Genomic DNA, 22,719 nt, shown 5'->3' on the forward strand with positions numbered 1-22,719 from the left:
AAGAAAATCGCTGTATTCTACGGACTATTCTGTGAACACTAATATGAATTTTATTCAGATACGTCCAGTACAACCCGAGTTATGCAGTTTTCCACTTTGAACCTTTAGTGAATAGGCAGCAGGTTGTTGTCTCGAAACTGCTCTTGAAGTACCGCGAGTTTTCAATTATTGTTCGGTCCGTTAAAAGAGAGATGCTTATGATCAAAATAAAGCAAAGAGCTCCACTATGACACAAGCGCTTTGGTCAAATTTATGAATTAGTTAATTAGTGTAAGGTACGCCTACTGGGACTCCAGGCCAGAATTTCATTAGTATATGTTCAGTTGAACTTGAGTGTTAAGCATTTTTGTTTCACGTGACCTTGTGCCAGATGGCTCTCAAATGATTACCACAACTGAATAGCTTTCCAATCACTGAGATTTTTTGATAGTTGTTACACCCACTAAGTTATTGGTGATCATGCAGAAAAGTAGACGAACTGGCATTACGAAACAATAGCTTTTATTAAAAACTCCTCCTACACAAAGTGAAGCACGCGTCTACATTTAAGTAATAATTACAATATGAATAACTTTTTTCTCCCCTACAAATGCATAATATCCATGACAACAAATGATGCTTTTGCTTGTGTGCATTTTACGAAAGTGACAAACTATGGAAGACGTTGATATTATAGAAAGAAAAGAAACTCCGAACGAAATGATCGAAAGAGCGAAAAAATTCCTTCTCAATGGCTGTGGTTGTTTGCGTGGTTCCAAAGGAGGTCCCTGCTCCAGAGAATTTAAAGAAGAAGCGGTGTTATTTAATCTGAATAACTGTCTTGAGTTGACAAGTGGAGAGCTCGACTTGATAATTTTAGCAAACATTCAAGCCTTCAGCCACAACGACTGCATTGGAACAAAAAGAAGCAGAAGTTCCAGGTGTACCTACCAGTTTCAGTCCGTCTCCATCTGCAAAGAAATGTTCATTCACCTTTATGGTATCGGTTATAACCAACTTCATCGTCTCAAGGATGAACCAGGTGTTGTTTACTGCTGAGAATATTTGACATCCCCGGAACAAGCATGTGCCTTACTGAAGGATGGTGCTGTGATCCCACCTGATTCTGTTCTTCCGCAGGAGATCAACCCAGAAGGATTAAGTGATGAACGCAGAAACTACTTACATCGTGAAATAAGACAGTTTTGCAAGCCTGGAACTGAAGATTTAGTTGCACCAGTTCCATAAGTTAATCATTGTTTCGAACTTGACCAGTGCTATGCTATGTAACAAATTGGCTTAAGTATTTACTTTTCCTTCTATTAAATTCAAGCCTAAGCTGTGAGAGAATTAAATGATGCTTACGTAGGTAGTTATTGTACATACACCATCGTTTACTAATGAAATAAATGAAGTTGTACACTGAAATTATTTTGGGATATTATTTTCCATGTGGCCCTTCTTTCCACAGTTCTATTCTTGCCCTCAAGTACGGCTAACTGCTCAGTTGACGAAAATAAGCCGGGTAGGAAACAGGGCGAATTCAAACAGATTTTCAATCCAGCTTAAGCGGTAATCGATCAGTCAAACTCACAACAAATTTTGCATGTTTGGTTTCTGTACTCTCAATTGATTGCTAAAATAACAAAGCCTCTGATGCAAAACAAAGACTGTTTTTCTTTAATAAGGAAACAGCAGAAGCAATAGATAATAATTATACAATAACGAAAGTTTTAATCGATTGAGCTTGGAGTTTGAATTCAATGGTGAAGGTTTTTACCTGGTTTTCACGTTTTGTTTTTGTTTCCCAAAGAAGGTCACAAAGGTCGTCGCTGTTTTCAAAGTGTTCGGTCCCTTTCAAATCAAGCTCTCCATTCCATAGAATTATTAGCAAGAACAGATTGAGGTCGTCGTAAAAAACTTATTGAGTGAGTGATTCATCAGTGAGCGATAATCAAAATAACAATACGGGACAGGCAAGGAAGTGACATCACAATCAAATGAGCACGCGCACGTTATTTTTATCTTCTTCCTGTCGTTCGACTGTGTGATCTGGCTGGTTACAGAATAGGTAAGAATAAACATCTCCTGAAAGATTGCAACCCCTCACAATCCCACCAAGCAATGACCTAAATTTTTGAGCTAAATAAATTGTCTATGACGAACGATTTAAAACTATGACACGGGAACCAAGACAGCATTATCTCAAGATAGAGTGCACTGTTCTGAACAAGATCAATGGCAGAATCATGGTCGGAATGAATGGCTTCATCGGCTCTCGATGCCCGTTTGTGCAAACAGATATTTTTTTCGTCATTTGTCCAAGGATACAACGATTACTCGCTTTCTATAAACATGGATAAGTTGGAACTAAAATAAAATACCGTTGTCCTGCAGTTTACGTTCTGTGAGTATCGAGCGATCGTTAGCTTGATAGTTCTGCTTGCAGGGTTACCTTGAACAGCTGCTGGCTTTTTTTTTAAACGGATAAGCAAACCATTTAAACGTTTTCCCTAGGGCATCAAACGGATAAGCAAACCCTTGAAACGTTTTCGCTAAAGCGTTAACCGGATGCAAATTTTTTTAAACGGATAAGCAAACCGTTTAAACGTTTTTGCCAAAGCGTTAAACAGATGTGAATTTTTTTAAATGGATAAGCAAACCGTTTAAACGTTTCTGTTAAAGCGTTAAACGGATGCAACTTTTTTTAAACGGATAAGCAAACCATTTAAACGCTTGCATGAACCGTTTAAATGGGTATAAACGGATTGTAAACAGTTTCACCATATAAACGGAAAAGCGTTAGTGTCCGTTTTCCCAAAGAAGGTCACATATGTACAGATTCACAGACATGTACGAATGAATGGACAGTCATGTGACAACCAAAATTAATTATCTAAGGTATAGGGCTCTGCTGGCACACAGGAGCTCCGCTATAACTACCGCAGGACAATCCCTGCCAAAACTTCATCAGAAGGGGAATGAGGCCATCCCATCAATCAAAATGATGTCCTCTTTGCACACAGGCTGGTCCCTCTCACTCTAACCATCTTCCAAGCAAATTCCATCATCTCCTAGAGGAGGATTGTAAATTTATCACTAAGGCACAATGGTGAAACAGCAGCATGTGCCTACGATAGAGAATACTACAAGGTGTACAGTAACCTTGATCATGGTTTAAAGCCTGCAGCCATCTGTATACAGGCCTGTCAATCCTCCTTATTGATACCTTCCATCCTCGTCACCCGGTTCGTATAGCCATAGACTGCTAGAAAAACAATGAGCCACTCCTTTGTCACATGCTTGGGATGCATGTTACTCCCAGCTTACAATCTGCTCACCAACCAAATAGCTCCTCCCCCTTAAAGGTTATTGGAGAAACATGCCTGTCATTCTCATGTGGCAGCTGAAAATTCTAGTTTGAAGGCCAAGTAGTAGAGAACCTTGATGTAGAACACCCTTCATGGAGGCTAATGACATCTCCGTCCATCCAGCTGCCAAGTGATCCTTAGCGATGGTACCACATACCTTTATGGATCTCAGGCCCAAACAGCTGGAAGTACCACTGCCCATCATACTATTGTTATCCATGCCCCTTCTACCAATACTACCATTTGGCCTGGTGAGGTCATTTAAGTTACCCTACCCTATGAGGCACCAACCAACTACAAGTATGCCGTTGAGCATTGTTCCAACACCGCAAGTGTACAGAAGTTGGCAGCCTCACAGCTGTGACTGATCCCCAGCATTGTTTCAAGTATTGCAGGCAAAATACAAATCCCAAACTTGTCACCAGAGTGTCACTCAGAGTTGTACCCATTGTTCTACTTTAAGTCAAACTCCACAAGCACCCATTGGAAAGTCTTCATACAAGGCCACCACATGCCATTGGCATATCCTTGGCAGCTGATGTTTTAAAGCATTCCTGACAGCTTATACGAGTGTTGGGTGAATCCATGACATTGTATTCAGTTACGCCCTGTAGATGGTCCTCCCAGCATTGTTCGTACAGACCCTATCTCTGGATGATCAGCAGCTACAACATCAGAATCATTCTAGAGACAGGGCACCCAAAGAATCCTAACAAGAACCCCATAGCAGAAAGTGCTGTACAGGTGCAGCAACCGAAGTTACCCTTGCAGTATCTACAGCCTGCCTCAACTCCCACATCCACTCCCACAGATTATCTTCTTGGGAAATGTGCTGCCAGCACGACCGATCTTCAAATCACAAACTCCTCTTGTCTGACCAAGATCTAATAACCAAACAGCATGGCCCCCTTGATCTAACCACTGCCAACTTGCAACATTGAACATGGAGGACTTGTGTACATTTTCTTGGACAGAAACAAATTACAGGCCAGGGATCGTTACCTAGTGACCACTATGGATGGCACCCTCTGTATTAGCAATGTATGGAAATTTGATGGCTCCCAATTGTGCAGCACTTCCTATTGCATACGAAAATTAGATTGCTACTGAGTACTTGGAGTTCTGATGGCTACAGTCCTGGAATGTTAGATGACTCCTGTGAGGACGAAGAGGAACCCATTCAACACCAAACCAACCCCACTGTTTCACCAGACATTCTGAAGGCAGTCTCTTGTTCCACTGATCACCATACACCCAACCCACAAGGTCACTTCTCTCCCAAGCCAAATTTCAATGACCACAAGGATTCCCCTCCCCACCAGGCTAAAGAGTCGCAGGTTGCTAGAGCCGAAGGCACTAACCAACTGAGATGGTCAACAGCGAACATTGATGCTTCATACATTACCATGATTACACCACAGACTTCTAACATATTAACATATGTAGTGTTTCCTATCTAATGGGCCTTATGTCTGTCGATGAAGATGAGACTCTTGCCAACTGATGAAATGGATATTGAGTGTTCCTGATGTCAAAGATAATCGCAATTCTAAAAAATTTTATTAGATAGGTTATCCATTGGTCCCTAGACAGTCTTCCCGTAAGAGGGACAGAAATTTTCTCCATTTACATCCAGATTATCATGTTACCTTAAGTATTCCGTTTAGGATATCTGTTAGTCCTTTCCAGTAGGATAAAAGAGAAGTTACACCAGAACCAGTCAGCAGTACTTGGTTAGTTCAGTTGTGTGCAGGACTCACTTTGTGTCTGCTCGCATTTTTGGTCAGCCATTTTGTTGTAAGTGTGTTAGATTTATCTGTTAAAGTACTGGTGTAAATTGTTAGAATTTACTCTTTACATTTATGGTAATAGTCAATTTCCAAACTGCTTTACATAATTGCACTTTAAAACATGTAATCCTCTGGGGTCATGTGGAAAAACATGAAGTAACTTTGAAACATTACACATACCTTTACAGTCAACTGGTAAGGATAACAGACCAGCATGGGTGACCATTCATTTTCCATAGTGACCAGACCTTTAGCTCCACATACATATCTAGAGTAATGGAAAGACTCAGGTTTTAACAGACAATAATTTTATCCTTGCCAGTAATGCCTCATTGGGTAATAATAAGAAATCTGATCCTTTCAACACAGATATGCTGGTGAAATGCCTGCTACATTATACTGCTCTTGGTAAAATTGCACAGGCAACAATACAATGTGTGTAACCCACATAACACCATGTGAGGCTGTATCAGAATTTTTTAGATCACGTCAGTCCAATACAACCAAACAAAGGCTTTCTGAAACTGTCTTCAAGATTGGTAGTAAATGTAAAGTAACTGTAAATCTCATTTTTAGTGGTCATGCACTTAGCTATACAAACACTGAGCTTAGCTAGTTTACAAACATACAACAGAAACAAAGGAAACAAATATTTCAAATAAAAGTAACATAGTTAAAAATCCCAACTGGCAGGAGGCAGACCAGTTGGCTATTTACAAAGCATGACCAAGGATTTGAACTTGGGACTACCAAGAAACAAATCCCGCTAGGGGCAGGGTGGAGGCCTTGAACCCGGGACCTCTGGATTACAACACCAATGCCCTAAACCAATTGGCCACGCTGCATCCAATAGTGAAAAACAAAATGTGTTTTCAAATCCAAGGAAAATTCTCTGTGGCTGGCATGATATATCCTCACACTGGCAGGCATTAAATTACTCTACATGTAAATGGCTCTGAACCCAATGTACAGATATTTTTAAAACTTTGCAAAATGTTGTGTCTCATCCTGCTAAACAACATTTTGTAATATAAAGAAAATCCACTGAGCCAGTTTTGAATTAAAGCTATAATTAAAGGTGTTTTAGCAAGTCATACTGTTGCTATGGTAACCCACAGCTGTATTGTGTCACAAGAATGATAACATCATGTTCATCAATAATTGAGCAATTTTTGGATACCATGATAGAAGCATCAATTGATAAAGACAATAGGAAAACCCCAATTGGGATGGGTAAAAGGTGGCTGCAGCTGTCTTATAGATGTGGCCAGTTACCAAGGGGTTTTCGTTGCAGCATTAAATTTTCACTGACAAATTTTGGGACTTCAATAAGTGGCTGCTTAATAAGGGGTGGCTGCTTAAGGACAGTGCCTTCTTCTGTTCGTGCACACATGTTCTGCACATCATGAAAGGCATGGCTTACATGCCACACGTGAGGTGAAATTAACATTGATGTAATCAACTATGCTTCCAAGTACGCCACTAAAATGAAAGCAAAATTTTCCTACCACAACCAAATCAAGTTTAATGAACTTGAATTAAAGCTAAAGCTTAATGGCCTAACGGCTCGTGATTTACAAGCTTTTCTTGTGATCTCCCAAAATCCCCGTGGGTTATTACCCCTGTAAACCCATAAAAGTGTGGTCTATTGCTTAAATACATGAAGCTGATGTTTCTTTGAAAGTATTAGCCCTTTGTCAGAGCAAAGGAGTAAAACACTGAGCATCACCTTCACAAACTCACTACCGTGGTTACTTGAGTTTATCAACTTCAGTGTGATAACCAGCTTAGTGTTTCACTTGCCTGCTAACACAACCCAACAGTTTCTGTAGAAACTAATACCTTTGTTCATTCTTCAATGACTCCTTTCTCTATTGACTTAGTTAAAATACAAAGGAGGAAAATCCCAAACCTCTTTCCTCTAATTGTACAAGCTTCTATCATAACAGTTGTTTCTCCAAGTTCTATTCCTCTTCTTTCTAAATGACTGAAAAAGAACACAAAACAACAAACAATTGTAATTACTGCTCATCTCTACTGGGTGCAGTTCTCTTTAAAGGGCAGTTCACAGGTATTTTTTAGCATTTTCTTCTTCATTTTTCTTCTTTATTACTTTGAGAATTAATCAATAATCAGACTCTTTAAGCCAACTTGTGATAATTCCAAATAGACATGTTCATATAATCCATATGACAAGCTTGGTCAATTATAAATAAAATTAATTTACAATTAACTTGTCGATAAGGGCATGTACTAAAACCCGAAACAACAAAACGAAATGACCAAAACCAAGCCACCGAAACGAGCGAAACGAAACCACTGAAACAAAAACAACAAAACTAGCGAAATGACCGAAACGAGTAAAATAATAAGTAAATAAATGAATAAGTTAAAAAAAAAACCAGCCTTGATCTCTGGCTAGTTACTATGGCAGCCTGATCTCGTACCCTGATCCACATGTGCGACATCGTTACATCTCAAACCTGAAAGATGGATAAGTGCAAGGGTGTCGACGACGACCACAAAGACATTGAGAAAAAGGTAAGTATTTTTCACATTTTGAGTGGCATTCTAGCTAAAATGTAATTTCAAAGAAAGGTTTCCTGGTCGTATCGTGGATTCTTAGGCAGTGGTGAATCGACACTTCACCTTGGGCTGACACCTTGCCGTGGTGGTGAAGCTTGTGTGTCTTCATGACCCGGAGAGCTGTGCCGGCGGGGACTTTGTTCCCTGGCAGGTCTAACCATGCCGGATTGGTCGAAGGGTAGAGGCCAGACGAAGAACAGCCCCTGGTCCTCCAGGTTGGGGGTTGGGTGGCGGGCTGATAACCCGCTCCCAGAAAATGCTATTTATTACAGAAACCGAAGCTAGAACTACCACTGCACCCTATCGGGAAGCAGGGGTAAAAGATGTTAACACCCGGTTGGAACAACGTGCGAAGCAGCGAATGACGCATAAACCGCCGACGAAATTGCTGTCGCCAAAATCGTGTGTGAAGATCGGGCAATGGAATGTTAGGACAATGTTTGAGACTGGTAAGTGCGCACAGGTGATCAAGGAGATGCAGAGGTATGGTATTAGTATTCTAGCAGTAAGTGAAATGAGATGGAACTCTTGTGGGAAGTTGAGGGTAGCTACAGGCGAAACTGTGCTATACTCAGGAATGGATGAAGGTGAAAATCATGAGAGAGGAGTTGGCTTTATTCTGTCCAAAGAAGCTGCACAATGTCTGCTGGAATGGGAGCCAGTGTCTGAGAGGATAATCAGAGCCCGGTTCAACTCGAGGTGGCAGAAGGTTACCATCTTGCAATGCTATGCCCCAACAAATGAGGCAACGGAGGAGGTGAAGGATGATTTCTACGACCAGCTACAGATGGTTTTGGAGCAGGTGCCATGTAGAGATGTGAAGATCGTCATGGGAGATATGAATGCTAAGATGGGAATGGATAACACAGGCAGAGAGGAGGTGATGGGTAAACATGGAGCAAGAGCTGAGATGAATGAAAATGGTGAGAGATGGGCGGACTTCTGTCAGGCAAATGAACTGGTAATCGGTGGAATGCTGTTCCCCCATAAGGAGTGTCACAAGCGGACATGGAGGTCTCCTGATGGTGGTATTGTGAATCAGATCAACCACCTGGCATTTACCAAGAGATGGAGGAGCTCACTGCAGGACGTTCGCGCGATGCGTGGAGCAGACGTTGGGTCAGACCACCACCTGTTGATGGCAAAAGTCAGGCTAAGGATTGCCAAAGTGAGAAAGGGGGATAGTGGCCGAGTGCGTTTTGAGGTCAGCAAGCTGAAAGATCTGGAGGTTAGGAACGCATTCAAGCTAGCACTGCATAACAGATTTGAGGGTCTGCAGCAGTTGATGGAGGAGGAGGAACTGTCAGTGGATGTGAATGGCACTGATGAGGACATTCAGGCACGAATTGGAAAGGCAAGACAGGCATTTGCGATGCTGAGACCAATATGGCGATCCACGGCACTAACAACCAAGACCAAGCTGAGAGTCTTTGGGACAAATGTGAAGGCAGTGCTCTTGTATGGTTCTGAAACTTGAAGGCTGACCAAGGGATTGGAGCAGAAGTTGCAAGTGTTTATCAGTAAGAGCCTGAGGAACATCTTGCGGATTTGGTGGCCTAGAAAAATCAGCAACAAGGACCTTTGGAGTCAAACAGGGCAACGACCGATAGAGGAAGAGATAAGACAGAGAGCTTGGGGCTGGATCGGCCACACACTGAGGAAACCAGATGGACACGTAGTCAAGAGGGCACTAGAGTGGAACCCACAGGGGAAGCGAAAGAGAGGGAGACCCCAAAACAGCTGGAGATGCACGAGAATGGCAGAGTTGGCGGCGAAGCATGTTACGTGGAATGAGGCAAAAGGCACTGCACAAAATAGGGTTAGGTGGCGCGCGCTAGTTGAGGACCTATGTTCCACTTAGGAACGAAGAGGATTAAGTAAGTAAGTAAGGTGAATCGACAACGCCGAGCCCGGGATGTACGGAAACACAATCTCAAGAGTATCCGTGAAGCTGAGCGCCTAATGAGAAATTACTTTGAGAACTGCACGAGTCACGAAGGCCTGACGTTAGCCTCTCAAGTTGCCCTTGTTTTTCTTTAGAGATATATATTACAGAAAGTCCTGGTTCGCACGAAGAATGCTGCAAAGTTGTTCTTGAAAAGACCATTCGATTCGCACTGTCTAAGAATCCACGATATGACCAAAAAACCTGTCTTTGAAACTAGATTTCTTGTTTCAGCTAGAATACCATTCAAAATGTGAAAATACCCACCTTTTTCTTGATGTCTTCCTGCTTGACACGCTTGTGCTCATCCACCTTTCAGGTTTGTGATGTCACGATGTCACACATGTGGCTTAAGAGCAGGATCTGGGTATGAGATCCAGCTGCCATAGTAACGTGCTAGAGATCAAGGCTTTTTTTAACTTTTTTATTTATTTACGTACTATTTTACTCGTTTCGGTCATTTCGCTTGTTTAGGTGGTTTAGTTTCGGTGGTTTCATTTTGCTCGTTTCGTTTTGTTGTTTCAGGTTTTAGTACATGCCGTCGATAAGCAATATTCAAAACGGAGGGTAGGTGCCAATTAACTCTGATTATTGATTATTTATAATCTCATATAAACATTAAGCTCAATTTGGTGAAACACTTGACCTGTTTTGAATTGAACTTCTAATAACAAAAACTGAATGCGCTTGGTACACAACACTTTGTGTACTTTATAGGTAAACAACAAGATCTGTTAGATCTTATAACCGCGCTTTTAAAATTTAAGTGTTCGCTTAGCACTACCGTCAGAATGCAGTGCACATTCCAAAGCATTGATGATTCTTTTCTTACTGTAGACATCACATCACTTGATCAACACAAACTGTATTATTGCACCATCAGTGGTAGCCGTTGACAAATCTCCGATGACGTAATGGTCTTAATCTAGAACTTTCTTCGGGATATGTATGGGCATGAACGATATGAAAGACACAATAATAACACTATTAACAACAGCTTTCTTTCTTAAAAGTCATGATTAAATTTAATTGGTGTTTTCCACGAGTAAAGGGCTAGCAAAGTAGTCACACAAGTCATATAAAAAAAAACCCATCCCGACCGATGTATCGATTTTGGTCACTCCAGTGACCACAGATTGAAAACGTGACAGAAAATTGTCGTTACTTTCGATTCTCACCAAATTTGTCATATCCCCCCCTCGGGAGAATTTTGTTAGGTTAGCTAATTTAGTATGCAAGCCACCGTAATGGCGGTTGCCGTCGGCGAAATGTTTATTTGCTCAAAATTGGGGCAAAATCTTTCGGAGATGGAAATCAGGACATTTGTAAGGATACAGAAAGTAATATGGGACCAGTTGCTGACCTCTAAGGCTGAATTTATCCAGAAGTAAGCTGTATTTTCGTTTTTGTGCCAAAAGCCACGCGATGAAATATTATCGGTTTGTTCTGCTGTCTTGTTCTGTTTTTTCTCTTGGTCTTTTTTGTAGTCCGCCGAGGCCAGTCTTTCGTCTAAATCAGTTGAAAAAAGTGCGAAAAAGATGTTCCCATTCAAGTTTAAGCTCTCAGGCGATAATTCTGGAGTTTTTTGGCTGAAACGTCGGCTTTGTTATGTTCGTGTTTTTTGGTTGCTATGGGCAACCGTGGCTTCCTTTGTTAGGACAAGTCTGGGGAGTGAGGCCACGAAAAAATTCTAATTAATTCTGGTTTTGTTTGATTTCGCTGAAATTTTAACACGATAAAGCTGGATTGTTAAGGAGTAGATTTACTGCCTGCTGTGTGGTAGCTATTAACGCTTAAGTGATATATCGCTTCAAAATCAGGGTTTTGAAGAGATTTTTTTGCAACATGTGGGTTCATCATGATTTTGTAACCGGAGGTTTTTGTTGACCCCGAAGGAAAATATATCCGGAAAAGGTCATTTCATCGATGATTCAAACAAATATAAATATGTATATGTTCCCAGCGAAATTTCTGCTGAAAAAATATAATTTTTGACGAGCGCTGGGTTTTTAATTTTTTTTCTGGCGAAAGTCAGTATCGGAGATGAGATTTATTAATGTTTCAACAGCTTTTGGCGAGTAAACATCACAGGTTGCGTGACTCAAAATTTGGCTGAGTGGAAGCTCGGGTCTGGTCGCCTACAAATCGAAAAAAAACCACGGGTAAACCATGAACCGTGCTCGGCCCATGGCTGCACGGTTAATAATTATAATGAGCTTGATTTTTATTAAGGTTACCGAAAACCTTCGCAGGTGTCCTTAGCAAAAGAAATATTACCGTGCTGTCTTAAAGACAACCACTACAAATTATATATCAATGCAAAGGTTATAGAATGCTCTATTTGATAAAAATTGTTTTGCCTCAATTTTTTTTAATCATAAGGCGAGCGCGACCTAAAAGCGCGAAACGACCGATGTTCCATTGAGCGAATTTATCAGGTATCAAACTCGACCGCATCAACAAAGCTACTGCATTATATCATTCACAAGGCATCAATCATCAAAACCGTGTGGGGGATTTGCGTTTTTCAAAATTGATCTCCTGCAATGGCCTTCGTCGTAAAACGTGTCGCTGTATTTTTGGACATCAAACTTGACAGAAATTTTCCAAAATAACCAATAGGAATATCAACAAACCCTCACACATTAGTGCTTTAGACTGTATCGGTGTATGATACATATTGATGTCACTTTGCAAAACACAGGAATCATGAGTCAATGGACAATTGAAACACGTGGCATAAGCCCAGGATAGGATAGCTAGAAAATTATATTTTGATTAAAAGTTCCTCATAAGTTGTTTGTGACTGTTTGCTTTAACAGCTTAAAATAATACCCAGAACTGGAAATGTTCCTGTTTTGTTTGTAGAATGAGCTGAGCTCACTGTCTTCATCATATGGTAAGTACATTCTGATGCTCTGCATAGGAAACTGAACTCAAAAGAATGAACCTGCTTGAAAACCTTTTGCAAATTTTAGGTATAAGATTCAAGTACCATATTAGTTATCCTCTTTATTGGTGATCAGTGACTTTAAACCATGTTCTCTGGAATACATTTACAGACAAACACATGACTCAAAATTTATCTCATGTAAGTTATGACAGTTTGTTCATATCAGTTGCAAATTGCGCAAACGCTGGTGAACTGCCATTCAGTGCTTTGCAAAAATTAGTGTATTGACTGGCAAAATATCTTAGTGCTTGCAAACTTTCATTTACTTATCAAAAATTCCAAGAATTAACGCTGTTTGCCCCAGCAAATTATCACTCGACAGGCCACGGAATTCCACTCAACAAAGAACAAAATTTGTACATTATTGCTTGCATTACTTTTGCACAATACTGTAATGATTAAAAATGATTTCCTAAAATAATCAGTATGAAAGACCATTGGTCTTAAGTTCTAGTTCTTAATGAACCTATTATGTTATAAAACTTGGAGATGTCTATTTTGAAAACCCAAAATATAACCTTGTACATTTGTATGAGGCTTAGATATTTACACCTCAGCTCTAAGGAATTTTATTTCAATTCCTCCTGTTTTTCCACATACATGTATGCCCTCTTTGGGTGACAAATTAGTTGTGAAGCCCTCCTTTGCATAGACTGCAAGTAGTCTCTCTTTTGCTTGAAAATCTTTAGAGAAGAATGCAAAACAAGAGATAAATGCAACATCAAAGAAGCTTGTATCGCTCAGACTAATCAACTGAAATTGCAATCAGCAATCAGTATCTGATTTTTGTCGTTGTGCAAGAATTCATAAAAACAATTTCCATTGAAAACCACTATTAAGGAACCTTATTTTGCTAGGTCTCTGGCTTAACAGGACAAAGATAAACATGATATCCAAGATTAGAAGCAACATCAAATACAACAGTTTAAATCAGTCCTGTTGTCACCAAAATACAAGTAAGCCACCACTTTACAGTTTACATAAGCCTTATTAGGTACAAAACCCTGTTGGCTTTGGCACAAATGGTGCTAATGTCGAGGCTCTAGGATAATGATGACTCCAGCCAAACCCCCAGATGCTTGTGATGATCAATTGATGGAAATAAAGTGTTGTAAAGAGAATACTGGTGGGGTAAAAGATCTTCCTTTCTAGTGACATGGTTACAAGCCATTTCTTTCTCCAATCTGAGGCCAATCTTAAGTCCCCTTCAAACTGCACACAGTTTGGTAACAATGTTATATGTCAGTAAAGAACTGTATCATCAGCAAACAAATCTGACTTACAAGCAACCAAGTGGGGGATCATTAATGTAAACTAGGAACAATAATGGGCCAAGGATGCTTCCCTCAGGAACACCATATGTCCTGTTTAACCAGGCTGGTAAATGACCTGCAATTACCACTCGGTGTTTTCAAATGGTAAGGCAATACCTTATCCAGCAAAGTGGCTGTCCCTTAATTCCATATTGATTAAGTTTGTAAAGGAGATGAGGATGAGACACTGGCAAACAATTTGGCAGTCTAAGAATACAACATCTACTGAACTTGGCTTATCTAAATGGTTGAACCTCAACCAGTCATGAAGAAGTTGGAGCAGCCACCTAAAGCAATGTTGATTGCCACTCAAAAGACTGTGGTCTCTCAAAAACCTCACAATATGGATATGAACCAGATTTTCCAGGGTCTTCACAATAATACTGGTCAGTGAAACAGGACAATAGTTTTCTGCCATCTTTATCTCATATGACTTGTAAATTGGCATTATGTCTGCTGTTTTCCAGTCTTCTGTTCAATGAACTGAAAAATTAAAGTCACCCAAGTTTCTAGAACCTCATCAACAAAAGCTGTTCACCAACACAGTAGCACAATGATGACAGATATAAGCCAACTTTTTCCTGACTTGAATTAAGCCTATTGCAGCATCTAAAGTGTACGTCACCACTGCATGACATGTGCCCAGACAATTGAGAATAGTATTTATCCCAACCAATACATGTAAATGAGTTGGAAATTTTAACACAAAATTTAACTGAGCTTTTTGAACTAACAATTACAAGCTGCTATTAACACTCGCCCTGATTAACAAATTAACCAGACATTTTAACAACCATAAAATGGTTATCAGCTCAAATAACTCAAATCAAATTTTTATTTGAGTTATTTGAGCTGTCATTTCCATTTTTGGCACAGCACTCACAGTTAGGTCCATATAACAAGTTGTCAGGGCTCAAAGTTAATGACCAACTGGTGGCATGTGCAACTAGATTTTTGGTTGTGCACCTAAAACATACTGTGTGATCACACCTGCGCACCTTAAAAGCCAAAGGACAGTGCAACTGCTTCCTCACCTGACCATACTTACATGTTAGTAAGACAAGAATAAAGAAGCCACAGACAATAAATAAAACTGTAGAAGTAACACAATCAGACTCTAAATAACAAAGTTACATCATTCAGGGCTTGACTTTAACTTTTTACACCACTTTCCACGTTGGAAAAGAGATTTCAAATTTTACTTCCATTTAACTTTTTTTTGTGTGCACTTGATTGAATCTGTTGGACTATCAGTTGCAATTTCAAGCCCTGTAGACACTTGTTTGACTGAAACTTATTGGCAAAAACCTTCTGGGAAGATGTAAAAGCGTAAAATCTCTTTGGAAGTCATAACGAGTCGAACAAGGAATTCAAGGGAGTTGAAGTAGAACACAGAGATCTGGAGGGGGGGGTTAGTCATAGTCATAGCAATTTTTCTTGGACAATTCCGTCCAAGGGGGAAAGGTGCAATGAAGTTAACCCTATGTAAAACCCCAACCCGTGAGACAAGGCCAGACCACAACACCGGGAACTACGTGCCCTACTCTTTTTGATAACCGTTTTAACACTCTTTGGAAGGTTTAATAGGGAAGCATGTAAGTGCCAAAGATGTCCTTTCAGCTTTCCTCTTGAAGACAAAATGCCAGCCATCAAGGATTCTCATGAATTTATCAACAAACACTAATGGGAATGTGATGGGTAAAACCTCTAACAAGTAGTATGCCTAAAATGGAAATGACTGCAATTATGTTATTGAACAAGTTAAATCACGAGTCAGATAAATAGGCCACACTGAGAGAACGCTGTGAGCTTTTGAATGGACTCTGCAGCCATGATACATAGGATATCAGATCATCCTGAGAGATATCTTACTCATTGATAATAATTGAAGGTTTTTTAAGCTTTGTTGCTTACTGTATTGCTGACATCAGAAAAGGATCCAAACTAACAAAATGCCAACAATTCAATTCAGAAGTCAACTCTGCTGATTATGCATCAAAAGGGATAAAGACCTCTGAGACCAAAAGACTTGAGATAGGAAACAGGGTCCACATTTTCTTTGAGTGGACACATCAGCCCAGGATACAATCATACATACATACTACTTTATTGCAACTCCCTTCAAGGGTTTTTCAGTCACAAGACTACATAACTATCATACTAAAATAACTAAATAAATAACCAAGTAACTAAAATAATAAATATGTGCACATTAAAAAATTAGTGAAATACAATGGATTGGATTTACTATTTACAAATTCATAGATTAATCAGAATATCTACTTACTATTCTCTCATGCATTTGACTTGATGTTTCCAGCTTTTAACCTCTAGCTCTGTCAAGACCTGCTGAATTATTTCCTTTGAAGACTTGTTTGTACTCTTCTTTTCCAGAGTTAATCTAGAGAAAATACACAGAATTAAAAAGTATGCTAGCAGTAACCTGCACTCCTGTCTGGATATACATATGGTGTCTTACGACATAATAAGTATGGCATATCGCATGTAAAGCAACATGGTGCCATATTTTCTTGATTGATCACTGGACCCAATTAAATGTGGGCCTTCCAGGTAGATTTGTATATAAGACCTTAACAAATTTAAATTCATAGTTTAACAAAATGCAAGGTAAAATTATAAGGCATTTAGCTCTCAAAAATAATGAACAAATAATGAACAGAATTTGCCCAGTTTAACTGCCACCAGGAAGTGACTAAAAGTCAACTAATTGATCCACAAAATCAAATCTTAATTTCTAAGAACTGATAATATTATACTGGTACAAAACTTTGGAGTGGGAAGCATGGTGGCCTCATGGTTAGTGCACTCATTCCTGGAGCGAGCGGTCCAGGTTCGAGCCCTGGCTGGGGACATTGTGTTGTGTTCTTGAGCAAGACACTTAACTCTCACAGTGCCTCTCTCCACCCAGGAGTATAAATGGGTACCGGCAAATTGTTGGGGAAACCTAACAAATTGCGGAGGAGTGACCTGAGATCGACTAGCATCCCGTCCAGGGCAAGTAAAAATACTCCTAGCCACTTCATGCTACAGAAACCAGGATAAGCTCCCGCAGTTATGAGCCATTCAGCTCCGAGGCTTCACACAAAAATTTGGATAGTAAATGTCGTAGAAGTCCAACTGTTAGATAATATAGTACACCATGAAACTCTGCTTTATTAGTCTGTTTTCACATGGGACCACCATTTTGTTGTCGTTGCTTATTAACAGAGTCAATGTATTTTTAAAGTGCCACTGAAACGAAATTTTTGTACTCTCTTTTATTAGCCCAATTTGTAGTTTCAAATGTGCTTAAAATAATGGTGAACTTTATTTCTGTCAAATCCTAACGGAAAGTGCTTTTTTTAGCTGCTGAAATCGACTTTCTGGAGCAAAACTGTGTCCGGGCTCTGGAACCGAATTTAAGGACCTTGTGACGTCACTGGTTGTATTCACGCAAGAAGCGCTATAGATTCTCTCTTGTTTTCACTTGATTTATTAAGTCTATTTTTCATATTGTCGATACCTGCTAGTTTTCTACCTTGTAATTTCTGTCCAGTCTTGACAGGAAATACATATCATGAACGTTGGAGGGCGCCAAAGAGTGTAGATTCACCAAAATAAATGCTACAGATTAGAACAGCTCAGTTACTTTTCGAACATCTTGAGTACTCGATTGGAGATTTCGAAGACAAGTGTGGCAACTTTTATATCACGTCCTAAAGCCTAAACACGATATTTCGTCGTCTGTTTTCAGCCTGGTTCTGAATTTGGATTCTCACATTTATCTAAGGTCTATTACACAAGGTTCGAATATATCCTCGGCAACTTTACTGCAGTAAAAGCCGTAGGCGCATCAGCCATCCGCACAATCACGAAGTTATTAACGGTCCACAAGCTTTGAGTCAAGTACTTCTTTGCACACAGAGGGCATCTTTTTATGATACTAATAAGTGAGAGTTCTTGTGGTAGACAAAATGTATCTTTGAAAATTGTGATCCGCAGCAGCGTTTGCTTTATTGCCGCATACGTATCAGTGTAAACAAAGCGGGAATTTCGCTTCTCTTTTACACGTATCTCCCAATTGCAATATTTCACGGTCGATGGATTACTTTGAATTCTTTAGCACATACTTATGTCTATGATCTTCATTTAATGGTATCCAAATTCAAAGCAATTCGTTAAAACGTCACTAGTTTACACTCCTTTCGAAGGTTTATTAAACAGAATTTGAACTAATTTGCATATATCATCTTTCGCCGTCGACATTGTCACGCTTTCTCTCGTTTCCTGAAAACATACCTGTAGGGTCATGGCAGCTTAGTTTACCTTTATAGTTTAAATTCGCTCCCTCACATAAAAGAAGAGGGTTTCTTAAATTGTTGCTGATTTGATAACTTGTAGGATGTAACAGATGCAACTGGACTAAAGGTCACTGTAGCACAATCTCGTCCGCGGTGAAACTCACAAAGCGTCCGGTTTCCTCGAAGCGAAGCGACTCGAAACTCGAAGCGTTGTTGCTGCGATTCGTGCAGCAGCAGTCCGGATAATAATTTCAAAAGCCGCTTTCTCTTGTTTTCATGTCTTTTTTACTTTATGAGTGTAGATATTGTTTAATTGAGTGGTGGCCATTTCACCAAGAGTCCCGATCATTTTGCGATCCAAGAACTCCCACTCGTTTGCTTGCTTACATAAAATATCCTGCAAATATCCAATTAAATAGACTGAAAAGCCCCAGGATCGACTCTCCAACTCTTCTTGTCTAAGGCTACTGTTATTATCTGCTTTACAGCTCTGAGATGTCCTTAAGATGTTTTTTGGGGGGCTTCGAACAGTATTCTCTTCTCCCATAATCACTCTAAATTTTCAGCGCGGCATGAGAGTAATACAACCAGTCACATCACTAGGCTGTTTTGGCCGCGCCAAGATGGCCGCCAATTTTGGGCTTAACCAGCCAACTTCGAACGGCTGAAAAAGCAGTTTTCGCTTACCGTATGCGAAAAAAAAGTCCACAGTGTTTCCAAGTAAGGTTGAAACTTTATTACTAAGCAAAAATCTCACATACGAAAATTTCGTTTCAGTGGCACTTTAAGCAAGTTTCTGAATAAACCACATTAAGTAATCAATTACTATGGCATAAAAAAGAATTTTTTATTATATTCGACACTCATTCTGTGGATCTTGTATTTAGCAATCAACTTGCACTGAACAATGACTCAGCCATTCTCTAAGGGTGACTGCTTACAGTTTAATACACATTTGACTGTGCTACTGCTAACAGTGAATTTTCCTCTCTATGTGCATTATTAGATTAGGTCCTCAAGGGTTCCTTTTGCTGGTAATTTCCCAGGACCAATCTAAACTAGAGTGCTTGACCAAAATGATCACAAGACAGTCTAGTGAAAATTTAAGGTACACATTTTTGTGTCCATATATAGCTATCATCCTTATGATTGCAAGAAGTGGGAGTAGTTACCTAAACAAACCTACAATGATAAGTAAAAATAAAGTAAATAGTCATAAGAATTGAAAGCAGAAGTATTCAAAGACAAACAGGACTTTGATTTCATGTACTGGACCCAGACATTTCTCAGGTTTCCACCATTTGTGATTGTGGTCCACAAAGTATAAAATAATGCATGCTCATTGCAGACAGTCACCTTAATTCTAAAGATGACTTATCATATAATTTAATTATATTGAAAATGCTTGTTTTCTCTTTTGAGTATCTTTAAATTAATAGTCTTGTACATACTGTAGTTTTATCAAAATATTGATGAACCAATGTTGTACCTTTTATTGCCATCACAAACAGCCATTACTAGAGCTTCAACCATATGTGGCCAGCCAACATAGCAAGTTTCCCCCAGCAATTCCTTTGCTATATTTAAGGATGGTATCTGATGAAACAAAAATAATCAATTAAAACTTTGGAAACGTTTTGGAAACTCATAAGAAATCCATTACAAACCATTTGAAAACTGTTTAAAAACCTTTTGGAAACCCAGTTTCACGAAATTGAAACCCTTTGAAAACCCTTTTGAAACTCAGTTTCATCAAAAGTGCCATGTTTCATAAGACATGTTCTTGTATGGAGGGTCACATAATTATTTTACACCTTCAGGCAAGACTTTTAACATCATTAATTTTCATCTTGTGTATTATGTAATAGAATACCATCTAATGCAATACAAGGCATTTAGTGTTTATAATTTAGAACTTCACAACTTTGTCATGTTAACACTGGCAACAGAATTGTTTTGGCACTGAGATGTACATGTACTCACAAAAATCTTTCCAAATCAAAAAAGCAAACAACTAAATTACACAACTGAAAAATATTGTTTTCCCAATCACTAACATAAAAGATCAAGATCAACTACCAATAAATTAACACAAGGTTGTACAAAAAACTCTTGCAAGAAACTTGTGCATGCGTATCAGCAATGAAGAAATCATGCCAAAGAAAAGTTTGTTTCCAAGTGTGGTCTAGTGATGAATTCATTTCACATCAAGAAGACATGAATCACCATCGAGCTCACGGACACTCAATGTCATATTAAAATTGCTAGAAGCCAACTTTAGGACAAAGAATGTTTCAATCAGCCTAGGGCAACACTAACAAACTGGCAGTGCAGCAGCTGCTACTTATAGTGTAGCGGCTAACATCATTTTTTTGGCAAAATTGTTCACTCAATGATACAAGCATGAAATTTCACAGAAATGTTCTAAATGAAGTATTCTTTCATTCTGATCGATTAGCCACTTCAAATTTGGCGGTATAACACTTTTTTTTACAATTTACTAAATAGGTGGTCTTTATCTCAACATGGCCGCCATTAACTTTAGGTATAGACTTAATTCGCAGCCTTATACAGGAGAAGTTGATGATGTTGCAGTACAAAAGTTCATTACCAAGCGAAGAAACTAAAAAAATACTATAGCTGAGTAGAAAACATTGGCTACCGGCAAAAATGTCTGCCTGCTATCAAGAGTCGCAGAAGAGGCAGCATTATCATGGCAAGTGGAGCATGTCTGTAAGTATTTTAGAATTTTGTACTTAGGTTATTACGATAATAGATTTTAGTTTCAACCCACACATATTACTTGTGTTTTTGGTGGAAATGTTGACATATGTTTTAAAGATTTTTGCACTTTAAACCTCTCAGACGATTCATCTCAAAGATAGGTCTTCACATAGAAATGGCTGCTCTGAAATTGATAGAGTCTTTACTTCAGGACAGTGGTTGGACCAGTGCTTTTGTTGAGGCAGGAGTTGCTTCATCTGGTACTATAGAATCTTATCTGTAAGCCTCAAGTGTTACCAGATCTTGTCAAGCATATCATATCCCAGCATGTTGTCTATACAAGCAGAGGAAAGCTGCATATAATAGCTATAGCAGAGAAACATCTTAAAGTCCACAAGGTGTTCTTGATTTCGAAGAGTGGTGTAAGAAATGAAGACTCAAAAGTCCACAGTTCGCATTTTGTTTTACCTCTAGAGCTTACCATTCCAACATAGGTTCGTTCATTCAGAGAAGCCAACTTTTGCCTGTATCGTGAGGCGCTGGCAGAACTTTTGCCCTATTTCTTTGCAAACAACAATGTGAATTATGTGTGGTGGCTTTAAATTCACTGCAGAGATATGATGACCATCGATCAACAACATCCAGATGTAACACAAATCTTGCAAAGAATTCTCGTCAATTGCAATCGACCAAGCCCATGAACAAAACAATGCAGTCATCAAGGATGATGGAGGAGCGATAGGCTTGACAGAGGACCCTACAGCACTCTGGAGGTGGATGATAGCTGGACCAGAGGTGAGCCACCTAGTCGCTCGCTGCGAAGAGGTTGCAGGAACTTAAGATGCAACAATCAGTGGCAAGCATCACAAACGAGGCGGAAGTGCTCAAATAGGAGTCTTTAAGAAAGTGGAAATGGGCAATCCTTTTGAAGAAGAGTCCGCAGACCTCCTCGTATTAGACAAAAAGCTAAGGACATTGCTGATCCAGCTAATTCAAGACTTGTTGCTATGCACCATAGCCGAGGCAGAGAGGTGCTGTAGGGTCCTGTCTTTGAGTTAAGCAGAGGTGTTAGGCAAGGGAATCCTCTGTCGCCATATCTATTTGTGATTGCAATTGAGACTTTAGCTGCTGCAATCCGAACTAGTATCGATATTAAAGGAATTAAATTAGACTTAAAGGAATGGAAACTTGTCCAATACGCAGACAACCTCACTGCCATTTTATCTGATTTAACATCTGCACAAAATCTCTTTAAATTACTTGATCATTTTGGAAAACTATCAGATTTAAAGGTTAATTATACTAAAACAGAGGCAATGTGGATTGGTTCGTGTCGTGACAGCCCCAAGAGACCCTTATCTTTAAAATGGTGCAAAAGCATAAAAGCTCTTGGGGTACACTACAGTTTCAACAAAGAAGTGCCTTTTCAGAAAAATTTTTACAACAAGATTACCGAATAATTGTAATGTAAAGATAGACGGCAAACTGACCTGTTATCATAACAATATGAATGCTGGGGTAATTTTAATCAGTGATTTAATGTATTCTCGGAACAATGTTGAATCCTTTAACATAGCAAAGGACAAGGGACTAATAGGCTCAAATTACTTGACGTGGTTTGCTGTTCGTTGCTCCATGCCAAAGTATTCAAGGAATCTCATCATTGATAGAAACATTTTAAATACACTTGAGTTTAAATGTGGTAAAAAAGATTTTGATCCTCTCTCGAGCAAGAGGAGAAACTTTTATGCTTTTCT

General features: G+C 39.4%; 1 protein-coding gene across 2 annotated transcripts in view; it reads right to left on the minus strand.

Moving 5' to 3' along the window:
• The window catches only part of LOC110041816 (5'-3' exoribonuclease 1-like), a 247,804-nt gene that overhangs the window by 116,846 nt on the left and 108,239 nt on the right, over nucleotides 1-22,719 (minus strand). For both annotated transcript variants that reach the window (XM_089283773.1, XM_089283774.1), the window contains 4 exons: nucleotides 19,728-19,834; nucleotides 16,225-16,338; nucleotides 7,053-7,127; nucleotides 5,321-5,408 (listed from right to left, as the gene is read on the minus strand). In XM_089283773.1, the coding sequence (XP_089139899.1) occupies nucleotides 5,321-5,408; nucleotides 7,053-7,127; nucleotides 16,225-16,338; nucleotides 19,728-19,834 (384 nt within the window). The remainder of the gene's footprint in view (nucleotides 1-5,320; nucleotides 5,409-7,052; nucleotides 7,128-16,224; nucleotides 16,339-19,727; nucleotides 19,835-22,719) is intronic.

Source organism: Orbicella faveolata, unplaced genomic scaffold, assembly GCF_042242905.1.
Source record: "Orbicella faveolata isolate gen_17 unplaced genomic scaffold, um_ofav_v1 contig_12, whole genome shotgun sequence".
NCBI lineage: Eukaryota > Metazoa > Cnidaria > Anthozoa > Scleractinia > Merulinidae > Orbicella > Orbicella faveolata.